Source organism: Delphinus delphis, chromosome 7 (assembly GCF_949987515.2).
Source record: "Delphinus delphis chromosome 7, mDelDel1.2, whole genome shotgun sequence".
Taxonomy (NCBI): Eukaryota; Metazoa; Chordata; class Mammalia; order Artiodactyla; family Delphinidae; genus Delphinus; species Delphinus delphis.
The window spans coordinates 43875688-43895890 of NC_082689.1; the positions used below are offsets into that span (position 1 = coordinate 43875688).

Here is a 20203-nt window from a genome sequence, read left to right on the forward strand (position 1 = left end):
GAAAAGGAAATAGCAGGTGAACAACAAGCCAGTATCTCTGCCAAAGTCAGGGCCACCAACAGCAATGGACCTTCCAGAAAGAGTAGAGGACCCCACAAAGAGCAGTGGACCTAGCAGAAGCTTCATGAACCTTCTTGTGTCGCATGAAAGAGACTTTATATATGACACGCAACAATCAGCACTTCCACGCCCACCCATGTGCAGCACTGCAAGAATCTCCTGCATTCATTCACTCAACAGTCCTTACTGAGCACCCAGACCACGTGCCAGAGCCCCTGCTCTGCACTGAGACTGTGACAATATACAGAACACGTGTTTAACCACCACAGAGCTTATAGGCTGGCGGGTGGAAGGGGGCAGGATTTACCTGAAGGAGGAGCAGACTGAGCTCCTTGGGGAGCTCATACCAGGACCTGGCACTGGGCTTGACACGTAACAGCAGCTGAGCAAAAGAGAGCTGAAACGAAACTGAGCAGGCAGTGGCCTGCGGGCTGGGATATAAGGAAGAAAGCACTTGTGGATAAAAGGCACCCTGGGTAACAATGGAGAAAACTTCCAACTCCCACGTATGAGTAAAAACGGAAAGAAGAAATGAAGTTTCAATAAGCTTCACTTTGCAAGTTTAAAAAAAGAAAGACATGTAAGTTGCTTTAAAAAAAGAAGTCTATAACTAATACAACAATGTTTTGGGGGCCTTTGTGAATTTTACATGCTGGCGTTACACCCTTGGCATACCTTCAAACAGGTCTTAGGAGACTGCCACCCCAAACTGCCTGTGTTTAAGGTCAAGACTTAACAACACTATATACTATATGCCCAATGTCTCCTCATAGCAAGCCACACGTGAGAACTGCTTTTACAGCAAAGCCAGTAAAAATTTCACTTCCCCAAAGATAACTTTAAAAACACTGTACACTGACTAGCCATTTATGGCCGGGCTCTCATGCATAATTGCAATGTAACCTCTTAGGGTAGAATCTTCTAAGTTACATTTCCCCTGGTCCTGATTTTTATTATAACTTTTTATTTTACTTTTATTGCATGTTATTTAACATTTATTGAAGGCTAACTATGTGCCAGGTAATATGCTATATACTTTGCATAGAATAGTTTATTTAGTACTCATTAGCCTATTCTGTAGCACAAAAGTCTAAGAGGCATAAAGTGATTAAGCAGCTTGCCTAAAGGACACAGAGCTTATAGGTAGGGGAGCTGGAATACAAGATAGTCTAATTCAAGCCTGAGCACTTTATGGTTTCCAGCTTACTGCATATTTTGGTAAGCTGTCTCAAATAATTTGCAGAATGAGGTGGGGACATAAGTAAATGATTAAAACACACTGCTGTTTTTACAAATGTGCAATGGATGGCAGGATGGTATCCTAGGGAAAAAGCTAACATATTAAAGATTCAACTTTTAAACTTAGTTTTCAGCTTTCCTTCACATATTTATAAGCTTCTAAGATAGAACTTCCTCTATTATTCAAAAGCTTTAATGATTAGAAAATATCAACTATAGTACATTTTGCAGGGGACTGTGAAATCAAACAACAAGCATTTACAGTATATCTTCCTGTGTGCATGCTTCTTTGGAGAATTCAAAAACTGTAAGGTGTGGTCTTTGCACTTAAGGGTTAAAACTAAGTCAGGAAGTAAAACTAGTACTTGTTAAATAAAATAATTGGGTAACAATTAAGTGCTAAACTGTGTAACATAGTCCATAACTCTGAGAACAATTCAGAAAAGGAAGAGCTAAGTGTCAGATGCAGTTTGCCAGAAAAGGATTCTTGCAGCAGAAGATATTTAAAATGAATTCTGAAGGGACAAAATAATGTCTATTTTTAAGAGATTGTATAAGAACTTTTAGTAACTGTAAAGCATGGGAATGATAAAGAATAAAACTGCTCTATTACAATTTATGACTATTCTGATGAAAAATTAACTTTAGCAGTAACATCAATGACATCCGTATGCCAATTTATTCACTGAAATACTAAACTTAGAGCATTTTGTATATCTTATATATTCATGTGACAAGCTACTTGTGTTTTAAGGGTTAAGTCAGACAGAAAATTTCCAATATGGGTGATAACAGCCTGGAATCACGGCTAGAATTTCCACTGTCAGATAAGGGTTACATTGTAATGCTTTCATAATTTCTCCATGTTCTTCCTGAGAGGAAGGAAAACATGATTCTCACTCGGCTGAGTAGGCATACTAAATAAGAGAGTAAAGCTTCATAAATGTCAGTTCAAGCTTTCCTACTGGTGACATTAAAAAACTATCTTTCATCATAATCTTAACCCAGATCCTACCGATCAAGCAATCTGCAGAGAAGGACGCGACACAGACCTCATTTTCACCCTTCAGTGCTTGAGCCATTAATTTGAGCACCACAAAAGGACCTCTTTAGTTACAGCAGCCCTGGTCTGGCCTTACTCTCCTTAAATACATTTTAATAGCAAAAATAATTTGAATCACATCCATCTCAAAGTCTTGCAAGGATTCACAACAAACACCGGCATACAAATGAGCATAAAAAATTTGACTGTGATTTTTATCAGAAGTGTATACTCCGGATCACAATCAAGAATATGTTTAAATGCTTCTCGTACAGAAGTAAAGGAGAAAAACATGTGGGTTCTTAAAATGAGATCCTATAAATAAATATAAACTATCCTAACCCCTCCACTGCACCCAGCAATGCTTTTAGGCACTTAGACCCACTGTGTCTTTTTAAAATAAATTACAGGCTCCTTATGAGTAGGAAATACATCTTCTGCTTCTTTACATGGTGGCACCCGTTGCCTACTGAATAACATGTTTGCTGCAAAAGACAAGTGAACGGCTAAAAGGCTGCAAGAGACACTGGCTGCTAAATGTGAGAAAGACCATAGGAAAGAAACATCCTCATAATCCCGAACAGTCTTACCTTGACCCCAAAATAGTTACCCACATAGCCTCCTTCCTAGGGGTCTAGAGAGGAGGAAATTTGCTTTATCCCCATCCCATCAGCTAATTATTACCAACATAGCCTGAGGAGATACATGCTGAGATGATGATCAAGAGCTTCAGGGAATGAAGGATAACAAGGAATCTTCCTCCATCAGTTACGGGTAACCCCAAAGAGGAAGAGATGAGTAGCCAGAGATATGGAATAAAGCACATCCCTTGTCTCCTCCCGTTGCTCCACTAGGTGGTACTAGTTCTCATGGTGTTTTAGGGATGAGGCACGGGGTGAAAGGTTGAAGAGCTAGACCTCACCTCTTTTTTTTTTTTTGCGGTACGCGGGTCTCTCACTGTTGTGGCCTCTCCCGTTGCGGAGCACAGGCTCCAGACACGCAGGCTCAGCGGCCATGGCTCACGGGCCCAGCCGCTCCACGGCATGTGGGATCTTCCCAGACCGGGGCACGAACCCGTGTCCCCTGCATCGGCAGGCAGACTCTCAACCACTGCGCCACCAGGGAAACCCCTCACCTCTATTTTTTAAGAAAACCCTCTGTGTGGCGCTGGGGCCGGAATCAAAGAGTGGAAGTGCTGACTGTTCAGTGTCACGACCATCAGTGATGAGAGCCAATGTCCTGCTTCCCCACCCTCCCCCCTCCTAAGGCTGGGTGTTTGGAAATCGTCAGGTAGCAGTTCCAGTCAAGGGATTAAGGGGCATCTACCATGATAGCGGGCTAGTCCTGTAATTAAATCATTCCGTGTTTTGTCATCATTTCTTGTTTTACTGCATCATAAGTAGAGCTGCCTTAAGCACAGGGACTTTAAAGTCATTTGGATGAGCTTGTAAATCTGGAAGAGTTCAGACTGGAAAAACAAACCCGTTCAGTCAGAAGTGTGTTCCTATGAAACAGGATTTATTCCACATAGATAATCCACTGTTTTCCGTAGGGTGGGCATGGGTCAAACAAAGGCAAGGGATTTTTTGTTGTACAGCCCAAACACTCAGCACTCACTTCTGCCAGGGAATGAAACCGTCTCCTCCAGTTTTAGACGCAAAGAGCTCTGTGGAACTGGTCACAGAGCCCCGTGTTAGATGTGGAGACTCCCCGTATTTACAGATTCCCCCTTTTTACTTGCTTCAGATCAGTAGCTAGGTTTCTACTGGCCCGGGGGAAATAAAATGAAACACAGAGGTATGAACTGTAGCCTGCCACGGGAAGCAGGGATACCTGCCCTAAGGTGCACATAAATACATATTATAAAAATATGTACTGGGGGGGCTTCCCTGGTGGCGCAGTGGTTGAGAGTCCGCCTGCCGATACAGGGGACACGAGTTCGTGCCCCGGTCCGGGAAGATCCCACGTGCCGTGGAGCGGCTGGGCCCATGAGCCATGGCCGCTGAGCCTGCGCGTCCGGAGCCTGTGCTCCGCAATGGGAGAGGCCACAACAGTGAGAGGCCCGCGTACCGCAAAAAAAAAAAAAAAAAAATATGTACCGGGTCAGCAGCTTAGGATGACAAACCCATCGAGCCCTAGCCAAAGCCTCCCACTCAGGTTCCCTGAGATGCCGTTCCACCCTCCACGGCTGTGCTTTGGCATGTGGCTCTTCTCTGTGCCAAAATGTCTGCTTCTCTTTAGGCCCCCGGGTGGGGTCCTGGTCACCCTTCAAAATCCAGCTTATCTGTGATTTCCTTGGGGAATCTTTTAATAATATCATCCTCCCACTCTCTGCTTCACAAAGCTAATCATTCCCTCCATGGAGCTCCTTCTCTGTTACCTGGCACATTTTTCTGATTCCATCTAACACACTGGGTAGCAATTATGTATTTATACATCTGGCTTCCAGAACAGTGAGACCTTGAGGCCTAAGTTAATATATTGTTTTTTAATTATATTCCCAGCACTCAGCATGCTGCGTGACTCTTGGTGGCTATTTAACATATCTTTAATAAATTAACAGGAAAAAAGATGTTTTCGATTCACAACAGCATTTGTTTTTTCCCTCTTATAAAATTCTTCTCTTGTTATGTCTTCTTTAACCACTGTTTTAAAAAAGCTTCTCTCTTTTGCTCTCTTTTCTTTTTTTTAATATATATATATTTATTTATTTATTTGGCTGCACCGGGTCTTAGTTGTGGCACACAGGATCTTCAGTTGCGGCATGTGGGATCTAGTTCCCTGACCGGGGATCGAACCCAGGCCCCTTGCACTGGGAAGCGCAGAGTCTTAGTCACTGGACCACCAGGGAAGTCCCTGCTCTATTTTCTTAAGTCACTAATGCAAACCATCCTTTTTTATCTAATTCATATTAAATTAAAAGGAAAGAAAAAGGTCTATGCATGTATTATTATAACAGGTATACCAGTTTTTTTGTTTTTTGTTGTTTTTTTTAAGTAAGAGTCTGCACGTGGTGTCATACCAATAAATAAAGCAGTTAAGTCAGGCGAGCACCCTGCCTCACAGAATAGAGTCAGAATTAGAGGTGGGAACCCCTAAGGCTGTGTTGCTTATACCTTGTTGTTGCACATTTCTTTCCTGCAGTTCATATTCTGTGCTTTGTTTTTCTTACATGACACAATACTGAGATGTATGCCCCCACCTCAAGACTATTCAAGAGTTCTAATTATTACAAACAATAATTTCTTATTATAAGACCAAATTTCCATTTTCTATATATTTATAAACAAAATCTCTTTTCATCATTTATACCACTGCATCAGACCTGAGAAAAGCACCTTTAAAGTGTGTCCATATTTGAATTTTATAATTTTAATGTGACTATAAATTATGTCTCCTTTCAATTAGGACAGGTTTTTTTTTTCATTGCCACGATGGGATTTGGTGAATGAGCTTTCGCATTTTATACATTTTGTTTAGATATATAATTGTGAGTCTTTCATCTTAGATACTATGATAAAGAATTATGTTGACTGTATGGCATTTGCATCCTCAGGGTTAGGGAAAATGACAATGGCAATCTATAACGCTAATAAAATTGTATATAGTCATAGACTGTTTGGTACAATTAATGATTTAGGAGCCTGGGCAGCCCCGGAAGACCTCAACTCCAATGATGTTATCCTGAACCTTTATTTTAATCATAATGCCAATCACCAAATGGTTTAGCCAAGCTGCTAACAGAACTTCTCAGGATACAGTCTGGATTATATGAGCTAATGAATAGAAATCAATGTTTTCACTGCTCTTAAGCCACATGGCAAGAAATTTTTTTCAAAGTTACATGTTGAAGGGTCCAGTGAAGCAAAGAGAAGAACTCAGGTCGGGATATTTGAGCAAAGATTTTAAAGGTGCATGGGAAAACAACAGCCTGACTATAAAGCTTGTGTTACAAATCACTAGGTGTGATCAAAGTAACTGAAGAAATATAATAATTATGACTTTTTTTTTTCAGTAAGTATAGTTAACCTACAAAAATACCAAAATCTTTAAAATATAAATCGTTTTATATTTAAAACCACCTTTGGATGTGTACACCTAACAGCTGTACATGAGAGTTTATTGCAGAGTTCCTCTTTCTTTGTTTAAACAGAAGGGTGTGGGAAATAATCAACAAACAAACACAGAACACTCAGAGGAACTGAAGAACCAGCGCCCTGACGTAACCTGTTCCTTCACAACCACTTCAAACTTATAACAGTGCCTCTGCCCTTCCTTTGTAGAGTCAGATGCTGAGGGCCACTGAACTTTCATGTAGTCATAACTCACGTAGAAAAATAATTCTAATTCCAACTGTTAACTTGCCTTGAAGAACTTCCATGGGGAGAACAGTCCAGGCATTTTCCAGGTAGGAAATATAAATATAGCGAGCAGTATTGCAGGCCAGGCCAATGTACAGAACCCTAAAAAAAGCAAAGGAAAATAAGTTGAGGCTCTGGTAGAGATACAAAACATGCAAATATCACCTAGTTTTTCCCCTGCCCAAAACATCCATCATCCAGCAGGCAGTGTTCCAAACTCAGAAGTGGGGAAGCTAAAGGACAATTAAATTTAACCATAAACTCTTAGGAATAAGAAAACTGCTTCTAACATATCTGCTCTCAGCCTTTTCAAAATGCTTGTTAATATAAAAGCAAACATCACCCTTCCTGAAACTTAATTAGTAGCAGAGATGATGCTTTTTTAAGATAGTCTGGGCATACTGCCATCTGTAATGACATTGCTGGCTTCCTTCCAGGTGGCTGTAGGGTAAATATGCCTGGGATTGCAGCCACTTCACTATGATGGGGGAAGGACAGGCTAAAAATGAGAACATGTGAATATGTGGCCCCGCTTGCAATACCCAAGACACCAAGCAGTTTCACAAAGAGACTCTCAAGGTCATTGAAAACTGTCATCCAATGATGAATAATAACTATTTGGAAATCAAACACTTTTTCCTATCAGTTCAATTGATACAAGTTCATTATTTTAAAAAAAAATCCATGATATCACATGTTTACAAAATTGATAAATATATATCAGCCTCTAGCTTTCACTGTCACAATCACCACCACAAAAATTTTGAGTAAAAACAAAATAAACAAAGGCCTTAAACGGTGAATCCAAGCATAAGGTTACCATCTCTCTCATTCTGAACTAGACAGGCTGGTTTGGAAGCAAATGGTGGCTACTTCTCTTTACAAAAACACAACCCAGGGGATTTCTTTTTCTTGGTTGTTTTCCATTTTCTGTTAATTTTCCCCAACCTTAATGCTTTTCTTGTGTTCTAAATCCAAGTGGATGAAAACTAGAAGGTAAAAGAAATAAACCAATTGGACAATCAGTGGTATTTTCCTAATCTTACTCAACTGTATTTTTATATTAAAATCATTCTTATAAACAGTGTCCTCTTTTTCCAACACTGGATCAAGGAAACGAAATGCTCTGAGGCATCCAGCTGGTATTAACTGCAAATATGGAGTGGAAAGAAATATGGGGAAAGACAACAAAAGGGTTGAGGGGGTGGGGATGGGATAGGAAATGGATATTAGAATGGATTTAGCTCTTCAATAACGAAAAGGTCTGGGTTGTCATATTCTTTGGACTTTATGCTCTTTTTACTTGTATGTTTTGAAGAAAAAAGTATGTTTCAAACCTGTTTGATAAAAAATTTGCTGAACAAACTTGCTATAAATCCGTCAGCCAGGGTCCCAATGCTAGGAAACAGCAACGAAAAGCCCACAGGAGATTAAAATGCAAAATACACTATACAAACACACAAGTTACACAAATATGTTTCCTTCCAGGTTCTAAGGCAGCCCCGCTGATGACATCAACTTAGCCTAACTCATGGTCAGCAAAGATTTTCTATAAAGGGCCATATAGTAAATAGGTCTTGTAGGTCTTTTGCACATTCTCAACTCTGCTGCTGTAGCATGAAAGCAACCATAGACAGTATGTAAATGAATAAGCATGGATGGCTGTGTTCCAATAAAATTCGAATTATGAACACTGAAATTTAAATTTCATGTAATTTTCATGTATCACAAAATAGTATGCTTCTTGTGATTTTGTTTTCAACCACTTGAAAGTATAGAAACTTTTCTTAGTTCCTGGGTCCTACAAAACAGGCAGTAGGCCAGATTTGGCCCCTGGCCATAGCTTGCCAACCTCTGACCTAGCTCACTAGTTCTTATTAACTCTGCCTGTACATCAGATTTACTCGGGCAACTGTTAAAAACTACAGCATTGAGGCCCATGCCACCCTCAGTTAAGGCTCTTTAGGATTGGAACTCAGGCTCCGTGCTTTTGAAAGCTCCCCAGGTTATTCAGATACTGAGCCAAAGGTGGAGAACCACTGACCTAGCTCATTCTAAGCAGCTCCAAGTAATTCTTGCCCATAATCCCATCATAAAAAGATTTGGTACTACATCTTCCTTGTGTTCATATTGCCTATCCTATACCTTTCTTTTGAGCCCACTTCTGAATCAGGGTTACCATGACAACCGCTATTCAATCCAGGCCACAGTCCACAGGGCCTGGCCCTAAGTAACACATAAGAGGTAGGTTGCGCTATGCCTTCAAACCTCTCTCTACCCCCATGGAATTCAGCCACTGGAGTCTGTAATTTCTCGGACCCTTAGGTCTCGGATTGCCACCAACCAGCCCAGTGACTATGAGCTTGATATACCTTTCAATTCTTTTCCATGTTTGTAATCTCACAACTGATAGTTCTTTGGGACCAAAGAACTGATAGTTCTTTGTAAAGGTGAAAACACAAAATCAGAAATATCCAGCGCAAATTACTTCATCTCCTAGAGCCTCAATTTCCTCATATATCAAGTAGACAACAACATCAACTCTGCAGGCTTGTGATAATTACAACACAGTGAGTTGCCCATAATAAGCACTCAATAAAAGGTATTATTATTACTATTCTTATTATTATTTTAAAGAAAAGTGTCCAAGTATCCTTCTTTTTTCTGATAAAACTTTTATCCCAGAATTCCAAGAGAGGACACTAGCATTCCTCCCTCACCAACCCTTCTGGCGAAGCCAGTGGCTTAAAAAAATCGGCAAGTGTAAAATGATGAGCAGAAAGGAAGGCAGCATTTTGATCTATGAAAAGGGAAAGAAGTAGACAACATATTTATTGAATAATCCCTGAAAAGTATTGCAGCAACCTAAGAATCTCTTTAATATCTGAATGGGATATTTAAACTGCCGTAGTATTCACTGTTATGGGCTGAACTGTGTCCCCTCCAAAATTCATATGTTGAAGGTCTAAGTCCTAACCCCCAGTATCTCAGAGTGTGGTTAGATATGGCAATAGGGCCTTTAAAGAGGTGATTAAGGTGAAATGATGTAATATGGGTAGGCCCTAATCCAACATGACTAGTGTCCTGATAAGAAGAGATTAGGACAGAGACAGACACAGAGGGAAGACCAGATGAAGACACTGGAAGACAAGCCAAGGATAGAAGTCCTCAGAAGACATACATCCTGCCAACACCTTGATCTTGGACTTTTAGCTTCCAGAACTGTAAGGAAATAAAATTTCTATTTTTTAAAGCCAGTCTGTGGTGCTTTGTTATGGCAGCCCTAGGAAATGAATACATGCACACTCATGAAATTAAGGATTTGCTAATAAAAAGGAATTTATAATATGTTTTACTAGATCATCTTCTGGACAAATTCTTTATGCTGAATATAGAGCATATGTTTGGAGTCCTAGAATTTGCCTGAGCATTAAGAGGTCTGGAAATACAGAAAAATAGTCTGAAAAATGCCTCTCAGTGACATACAGAGACCCATTGAACACTTACAGTGAAATAGCTCAGAAACAACATCATTGCTTTCCTATTTCACAACAAGAAGTCAGTAAGTACAAAAGTAGACAAGAAATAAAGACAATTTTAGAACAGGTGTTATAGATAACTGATCTATAAAGAACACAATTGGTAAGGAGCAGATGATTCAGCAGAAAACACTACACCATGGAAAACCCAAATCACTGGTCAAACTCCTTGATTCTTTATTTGAGCAAAATATAATGGTAGGAGAAAAGTACTTACGAGTTTCTAATTTCTTACAAAACCACAACCCACAGTGTTGACAGGGTAAGTTGATTGGTGATTATCTTATAATGAAACTGGTACTTTTTTGTTTTATTTGGTTTTTCAGAATGACAGTATTCAAGATACAGAAGCAATTAATTGTGAGTCATCCAGCAATTCCTAACAGAGTGTGGGTTAATTATGATGTCCTACTTTTCTAATTTAAACCATCTATAATATAACATGACTGAATAACCCCTGAGAACATTTCTAAATTACAAAGAACATGAATTTTGCTCAATAAACATTAACTGAGATACCACTATGTAACATACACTGTGCTGGATGAAAGGGAATAAAAATGAAGAGAAATCCTCCTTGCCTGCAAGGAACTTAGTCTAGTGGGGAGACAGGCACAGAAGCAAATAAGTTAAATACAATACCCTAAGAGGTCTGCACAAAGTGCTGTGGCTACACAAAGGAGAGGTTCTTAGCTACCCCTGGGGGTCCCAGGACACTTGGGTTAGAAGCAAACGGACAAAGGAGGAGGGACAAGCATCACAGGCAGAGGGAACAATAGAAAGGTTAACCATAAAACCTCAAGCATTTGCAGGCAGAGAGGGTATTTGAAAGATGTAAGACGGATCAAAGTCTAAGGATTTATGAAGAGATAAGTGAACTTTTCCAGCCCAGATCCAATACGGAAATTATTCTCTATTCCAGAGACAATACAGGTTATGAGCAGCAGAGAAAGATTTAAGTAGGATTATCCTATAATGCTCTCAGATATATGAGATGAAAGAGCAACACCACGCAAAGAGAACCCATTCTCAGCTGAATGAGTAATTGGCAGCAAGCATGTTGCAAAGCCTCTAATGGAGAAACAGAAAAGTTCCTCAAAAAAGAAAAAACACTGGATGAAAACAAAATGCCCTGGATAAGGATGGTTCTTATCAACCAGACATGGAGCATTTGCAGATGGAGTCTGAACATGAGCTCAATCTGTGGTACAAGCCCTCGCACAAAGACACAGTGTTCCAATGCACAGAAGTGTTGCTCCAGGGCTGGGTGGAGATGAAGACACACTAGCAGGACTTCCCTGGTGGCGCAGTGATTAAGAATCCGCCTGCCAGTGCAGGGGACACGGGTTCAAGCCCTGGCCTGGGAAGATCCCACATGCCGTGGAGCAACTAAGCCCGTGCGCCGCAACTACTGAGCCTGCGCTCTAGAGCCCATGAGCCACAACTACTGAAGCCCGCGTGCCTAGAGCCTGTGCTCCGCAACAAGAGAAGCCACCACAATGAGAAGCCCGCACACCACAACAAAGAGTAGCCCCCGCTCGCTGCAACTAGAGAAAGCCCACCTGCAGCAACGAAGACCCAATGCAGCCAATAAATAAATAAATAAATTCATAAAAAAAAAAAAAAAGACAGACTAGCAACGAACCATGATTCAGAAAGTAATATTTTGACAGGTTAGAGGCCACTAGGACAAGGTCCTCAGCTAGAGGACAATGTCACCTAGCTAGAGTTTCACTAGGAACACCAGTTCCTAATGGGAAAGAAGTGCCTCATGTATGAGTCAGCTTAGGTTTTCTGTATGGTAAACAGTAAACGGACTCACCCTTAGGCTGGGTTCCATCATTCCCAGATCATCCTTTTATGGTCTATATGAACTTGTCAATTAAAAAAAAAAAAAAGTTCTTTCAGATATTGCTACAGGTGTCTTTCTAGAGCAGACAGACACCAGCTGCTAATTAAGGTCAGGATTCTGATGCTTAATGCAAGCATTCAGCGTAAGCAGTGCCCTCCTCCCCAAGAATGAAGCTTATTTCCAGCATAATCACCTGATACTGACAACCTTAGAGTAAGATGATGTTCCCGACTGTCAGCTTTATCAGTAGGAAAATATAAATCCAAACTCTTTAGAAGATAACTAAACTAGAAGGTGTAAGCCTTGAAGAGTTAAATTTTAGTCTCGAAAATTACTGTTTTTTCATATTCATCCCCCTCCTCCCAACCAACCTGCATGATGTAATGTCACTGTGGGTGTCCTCCCAGGATTTCTCTGCCTCTATGTAGCAGAATAGGGTTTTACTGTCACTGTCTGGAATCTCTTGTCCTGCCTCCCCTTTCTTGTCCTCTCTACCCTGTGTCCCATACCCAGGGCTGGCTGGCTTGAACGGATCCTAGCTGGCATTCCTTGGAACTCCCACCCTAAGCACAGGGCCCGAGCTACCATCATGGGACACTTCTCATGCCACAGTGGTAGCAAAAGCAACCAGAGTGAAGACGTGGCCTAGAGTCAATGACCTGAGCAACATGTGGCAGAAGCTGTCACACCCCATGCCCAGTGCTCACCTAGAAGTGGCAGAGCTGATGACACACCTGTTCCTTCTTCCAAGACACGACTTTGGGCACTAGTATCTCTGATTGTGAGAGTCCTACACTTGAAAGTGCTCATCTCTTCTAAGAAACCATCTCAAATGTCCCCAGGTATAACTGATCCTATCTCACCATCTCAAATGTCCCCAGGTATAACTCTTCCTCTGTTATACTCTTTGTTTCCATTAGAGTACTTGTCACAATCTACAAGTGCTATACACAGAAGACCGTGAGTTCCTGGGAAGCAAGGACTGTGTCTTTTTCACCTTGTACTCAAAAGGAGCCTGCCTTACTCAAGTGCTCAGTGAATTATAGTAAAGTAATTTAATATAATCTTATGTAAATGGATAAAACATGAGGACAAAAAAGAAGCACTATTTCCATGAAAACAGCGTTTCTCGATGGGCCACCATCATTTTGGATGCTATATTCTTTATCATATGGGACCCACCCATTCACCGGGGGATGTTTAGGATCCTGGCCCTTGGGCGCTAAGTGACAGTCTCTGAAAAAACTAAAATGCCCCCTCACACATTTCTAAACACCTCCTATCGGGAAGCACTAGATAAGTCCCTTAAAACAAAGGCTTCCTGGTCACTGTATCATAAAATGTCCTGTGTGTGTGTGTGTGTGTGTGTGTGTGTGTGTGTGTGTCTCCATATTCAAGTTATATTAGTACCTAAACAAATCTAGAAGGAGACAGACACCAAACCATGATCAATGGTTACCTTGGAGATTTGTGATTACAGACCATTCATTGTCTAAGGAGTGTATTTCTGTAGATTTTGAGTTTGCATAGTGAGTTATGTACTTTTTGAAAATCACGTAAAAATAACATTTAAAAGATGGGGAAAAAACTATCAAATTAGGCATGGGAAGGCAGCCATTAAAAACTTAGGTTAAAATAATAAAAAAACTTGGGCTTCCCTGGTGGCGCGGTAGTTGAGAGTCCGCCTGCCGATGCAGGGGACACGGGTTCGTGCCCCGATCCGGGAAGATCCCACATGCCACGGAGCGGCTGGGCCCGTGAGCCCTGGCCGCTGAGCCTGCGCGTCCGGAGCCTGCGCTCCACAGCGGGAGAGGCCACAACAGTGAGAGGCCCGTGTACCGCAAAAAAAAATAATAATAATAATTTAAAAACTAATAGAATTCTGTACCCAAATTGTTTTTAAAGTATCTTTATGTCTGTGTTCCACACAAAAGAAGCCAAAACTGATGGAAATCATAACCCCAATAACAGAATCATTTTCAAAGAAAATGTTTGGCCCTACAACCAAAGATTAGCAAATGTTTTTATATTTTTGTGTTTCAAAATGTTTAAGTTGTGAATATGTTACATCTTATCATTAATCCACCAACCACTAACTATTTGATACTGTCACCTAAAGCGAGCTAAAAGTCACTGCAGAACAGTAAGTACAGCACTGTAATCCTCACGTCAGGGAAGGAGAGTTACATACACATGTATTATGCACTTACATGTGAAGAGACTATCTCTGGAAGAAGACACTAGAACCGCATATCACTGATGGGCTCTGGGTGGGGGGTGGAGCTGGGGAACTGTCGCAAAGGTGGGAGAGAGACTTTACTGAATATCTTTTAGAACTCTTGAATTCCTTCCCATGTGTGTATCTACCTTCTCAAAGAATAGAGATTAGTCGCTGTGCTTCATGTAGCTATAAATAGGCACAGTAAATGATGTATGATGCTTGACCCATGGTTTTCCAACCTGAAGGGATCATTATCTGGGTTTCTATTTTGGTTTAAAAATAATACAACATTCTAGCTTAATTAATATTCAATATTATTTCCATCTTTTGAATCTGTTATGAGATTGGGTGTAAGTCAAAGATTCATACAAATTAAGAAAGGCACATGAACTATTCAGCATTGCCATGATTGTGCTCTTTCTGGACAAAGAAAATTGGCAGTCTATAGAGATAAACTTAAGAAAAGTATTCATTTGGTTCAAGAGCCACTTGGATCATCAGAAAGTATTATATGTAATACAATGGGAACCTTTGAATCAAAACCGCTAAGAACCACCAAAAAAAAGATTCTACTATAAAACATCTTTTTTGGTAGACTGTCTGGCACAGTGCACTGCCTAGCTTCTGTCCTCTAGCCACGTGAATTCCCAGTGGACCCACTGGGCCACTGTCCCCACCCATCCCTACCTGTGACCTGATTCCTACTCCTCCTTCAGCTCTCACTCAGCTCCTTCTGCATGACCCTTATCTCTCCTCATAACCCTTATCTCAGTTGTAACTGTCCATTGACAACTGGACTGTATGCTCCATGCAGAGTGATGTCTACTTCATATTATGTCGGCTCAGATTTATCTCGTGTGCTTGACACCTAGCAGGCACTCAATAAATAGTCATGGACTAGAGGGAAAATATAAATACTTTAACCAGAACATCACACAACAAATATTTACTGAATGAACATACTCTGTGTTAAGTGCCAGGCGTATGGTGGTGAACACGATATAAATGTAAACTGTGCATATACTATGCCTGTAATTGTATGTGTACATAGCCACCTATTATATTGGTAATTATATATGCATACTTGTAATTATATATATATGTATAAGACACTTGATCATGGTACAGGAATAAGTGATGGGTATGTGAAAGAATGAATTGACTTATAAACGAGGCCTAGAAATAGAATGATTGATAAAATGGATGTCCACATTTGGCAATATTTTTGATTAATGTTAACAGGCTACGCTCGAAGATAAGTATTCAGTCATTTATGTGGACAAGGAATAGTTCAACGAATAGCTGACTACAGTCTGCTTTTGCGGGGCATCCTGAAGCACCATGCAATGGATCCTCAACACATGTGCACAAGCAGATAACAAGGATCTTGGGTACCCACAAGCCTATCTCACCAGAATAAGAGTTAGCATGTAAGCCACAGAGCTCAAAGAGTCAGTGGCCTTGCCATACCAACCACAGCATAGCCAAAGGGATCACCAGTAGAGACCCTGGAAGCCACCAAGCTTCTATCGCCAAACAGGTGTATGTAGCTGGCCAGTGACCCATCTTTGTAGAACAGAGAATAAGAACCACACTGTGTATCAGAAGAGTAAATGGGGGAAAAAGAATATTCATCTAGCTATGTATGTTTTCTGCAGCTACTAATACTTCCTTCTATTTTTTCCTGCTAGAAAAAGAAAAGATAAAAGTGAAGTCTCAGTCTCTGCTGGTCTTAAGTCATTATTTTGCTGCCTTCAAATCTTTCCTCTTCAAATGACAGATAAGCTAAGCTAAGAGTATAATACTAGTAACCGTCAGCCGGGTCACGGTGCTGGTTCCTGGCCATATTTACATCTTTGCATTGCTCTTTTCGTTTATCTGCCCACTTTTTCTTAGCTTGTGTATATCTCTAGGTAGAAAAATAAGGATGCTGAAAACAAAATAGAACCTTGATTAATGGAACCCAACCACTTAAAAGATACAATATGCTGTTTTGTTGTTATACCTTCCATTAGGGTAAAAGTCAAATGACCAAACACACATACATAGACAGCACACACCCACGTACACCATGATTTTGTTTAAAAATTTTCCATGCGATGGCCTGAGGTATACATAAAATACAAATTCTATAATTTCCAAACAAGAATCATTGACATTTGTCACAGCAATTAATTTGAAAAAGGCCTCAAGAGTTTTAGTTGACCCTAAGCTAAATTTGAGGGAACTAAACAAGTTCATCAAAATTCAGGCTGAAGGAATATCATGACCAAACCAAAAGGACATAATAATCCTACTGTTCTGGACTTTGGCCAGACCACAGCAGGAAGTGGGTACAATTAGGAGATCGCTGACAAAAAAAAAAAAAAAAGGAAGGAGTTTGAATGAGGGGGAAGATTAAAAAGAGGAGAGTCTGGGATAAGATGTTCTGGGGAAAATCCCTGAGGGAGTTGGAGAAGCAAAGCGGCAGGAGGGACATTCAAATATGTGAAGGGCTTTACTGCTGAACAGGGTGTGGGCTGTGTTAGCCCACACCTGAGAGCAGTCAGTACAATATTGTTGTTTTAGCTGCTAAGCAGAAACTAAGGGAATGCGGCATTCTCTCTTTTCAACTGGACTTGATCCTGGGAAGATGTGCACCTGCCTGGGACCTCCGGTGTAAGCCTAGAAATGAAGCCTACCCAACAGGAGGCAGAGCTAGTAGAGGGAGAGACCAGGCTCTGATCACATCATTTGAGACCCGATTAGAGCCACACCTATGGCCATGTGCTAGACTTTTAAGTTAGACAATACACTCCTTGTTTTGCTTAAGCCACTTTGGGTAAGGTTTTCTGCCACCTCAAGTGAAAGAGTCCTAAGGGACACAAGATCTTAGCTACCTTGTGAGATAGCAAGTTCCATATCACCAGAAGGGCCCAAACAAAGGCTTAGTAACAATCTGCCAAGGATTAGGGGGAAGTGAACCAACCTGGGATGAAGCTGGGCCTACCTGACTGTATTATTTTGCTAGGGCTACTGTAACAAATACCACAGAGTGTGTGGCTTAAACAACAGAATTTATTTTCTTATAATTCTGGAGGCTCTAAGTCTGAGATCAAGGTGTTGGCAGGATTAGTTTCTTCTGAGGCCTCTCTCTTTGGCTTGTAGATGGCTAACATTTCCCTGTGTCCTCACATGGTCTTCCCTCTGCATGTGTCTGTGTCCCAATCTCTTCTCCTCATAAGGACATTAGTCATATTGGATTGGGATCTACCCTAACAGCCTCATTTTAATTTATCTCTTTGAAGACCCTATCTCCAATGCAGTCACATTCTGAGGTACTGGGGAATAAGGACTTTAACATATATGCATTTTCAGGGAACACAATTCAGCTCACAAATGACTTCCAAGGCTACTTACAACTCCAACATGAAATAAAATTTAGTAAAGAGCGCCAGTTTTTTGTTGTTGTTGTTGTTTTACTCAAGAGCCATTAACTCTGTGGACCAGAAATAGAGCCTGTGATACCAGTGGCAGCTTCTCTGGCCTCTAAAGTCAGAGAGTGAGTCTGCACCCTTCGCAGAGGATTGTTAGCATTTTGTACAACCCAGTCTGACTATATTTATTCATTTACGTTATCTAGGGGATTGCTATTTACTTTTCCAGGGGTTGGTGTAAAATGAAAGGCTTTGACAAACAGTGCTAATAAATGTGTTTTCACAAGGAGCAGCACAGTGGGACGTATGCTGCACCTGGGCTGAAGTGGTGGAATCCGGGGCACGGACATCCCGGAAGTGGACTTTTCTCAGGAATGGTCCTAACCGCCCCGGCTATACTACAGGGGTTTTAAAAAGATCAAATAAGCACGTCAAGAAAAACTGCAAACATCTTGCAAATGTGTAAACTACCATTAAATACGATGCACATATTTCACCAAGAGCAGCCAAGTCTTTCACAAATTCTGTCTGAGCCAGCGCATGGAGAAATGGCTAAGGTTTAGGATTCTAACTTCCATTCAAGTCAGCTGGTGTCGGAGAAACAAAATTCTCTACACACCGATCCCAACGACTGCCATCATAAATCACATCCCCAATCACTGGCTAGACAGTCTGTTGTCATGGCATGGCCTGGATGAGTTGGCATGAACGGCTGTGTGTACATTTCTGACTTATCAGCAAAAACCATTCAAAGCCTGAGTCCTTGGCAGGGTGGGCAGGGAGGGGTGAGATCCGATGTGTGGTTTTTCACACACTGAAACCAAGCAAAGTAAAAAGTTAGATCATTAGAGGTAGAACTAAACAAAGACACAACATCAAGTCCAATCCTCTTATTTTAGAGAGACAAGGAAATAGAGGTCCAGAGAGGTAGAATGGGGCCACTGTTAGTGGGCCAGTGGAAGGTCAAGGTCCCTGCCCCCTTGCCCTGGGGCTCTTTCGGTAGGTAATAACAATGTGCTGTGTTCCTACACCAAGGCCCCTGCGTGAAGTCAAACCTGGACACGGACTTGAAGAAATGCCTCTGGATTGGACCAGTGGAGACAGGGACTGGTTGTGTTGGCCTAGTTATGCTTCTGGTAGCAGCTGTGCACTTGGATTAAGGAAGTTGGGTGTATGTTTGAGTTGACTTTAGAAGATGGTTAATATTTTAAACTTGGATGAATGATTAGTAGGAATGAGGTAAGAGAAAAGTAGAAAAACAAATGCCACTCAACGGCTGCCCAATATCCTGGATCACAAAAGAAAAATTTACCCAGCAAAATTTTGTGTTCTGAGATGAAATGGACCAAAAGACCATTTCTACTGATGTAGCCCCAGAGGCCTCAGGTATCAAGGCAGAGGCAGGACACAGGATGAGCCAGGACTTCTGCCTCCACCTGTGGGCTGGACAAGGGCTGCCTCGAGCAAGCAGGCTTTGAAATCAAATAATCAGAAGTTGAGTGTAGGGTTTGGGTTGCATAAGGATCAGAAACTATGCAGGGGCACATCCCCACTCCCCACCCCCAACCCCACACAGAGAACAGGACTGTGAGAGGAGAACAAAGACAGGGGAAGTTCAGGAGGCTGCGTCTTGGGTAGATCCGACCACAGGCACAGGCTCTGCTCACCACGCCTGCAGGTCTCTAGATGAGCCCGGGAAGTCTCCGAGATGGGCTCACCCCCCAGGGGCGCTGAACGGCGCCCCGATCTTCTCCATTCCTCGACCCCTGAGGTGGCTCCACAGAACCCACTGGGAGGGGTCTCAACTGCTCCAGCAACACTGGGTTTGGGGCCATCTCCCTCTCTTTTTTGAACTTTCACTTCCAGACTTAATTCAATGTGATCCCAACTCATAATGCTAAACATCTTCCCTGAAGTGACCATGAACTTCTGGATCTTTCAAGTATGGAAAAAAGAATGCAAATACAATTACAATAAACTCCTGCCCCAAACTTGTCAACTAACAGATTTTTGTGACTAGGAATTCTGTGCTATTCTTTTTGAAAACAGGGAACTTAACTGAATAGTAGACAGTAGCCACTTCTGTCCCCTCTTTTTGTGACATTCGGGAAGAAAGAGCATCAACATCAGTAGTCTTGAGGCTTCTGTTTGCTGCAGGCCTCTCCCCATGCCCATTGCCCCATACGAACATTTTTGTAATATTCTCCAGTTTGCATTTTCCCCACTTAGTATCTCATTTATTCCTGCCAATAATCTTCTGAGATGGGAAAGGCAAGAGTTACCGTTCATTCTATTTTACAGCTGAAGAAATCAAGGCCCTGAAAAGTTAATAACCAAGTTGCAAGGTCTAAATAAATTGCAGAACCAAGACTCAACTCTGGGTCTTCTGCTGTCAAATCCCAGGCCCTTTCCATGGTCAGCAGAGCCCCTCCATCATGAGTGTAAGACTTCGACGGGAACTCAGGGAAATTTA

General features: G+C 41.4%; 1 protein-coding gene across 3 annotated transcripts in view; it reads right to left on the bottom strand.

Moving 5' to 3' along the window:
- Positions 1–20203, bottom strand: part of MFSD6 (major facilitator superfamily domain containing 6) — a 74264-nt gene that overhangs the window by 14977 nt on the left and 39084 nt on the right. For all 3 annotated transcript variants that reach the window (XM_060016409.1, XM_060016410.1, XM_060016411.1), the window contains exon 3: positions 6707–6804. In XM_060016409.1, the coding sequence (XP_059872392.1) occupies positions 6707–6804 (98 nt within the window). The remainder of the gene's footprint in view (positions 1–6706; positions 6805–20203) is intronic.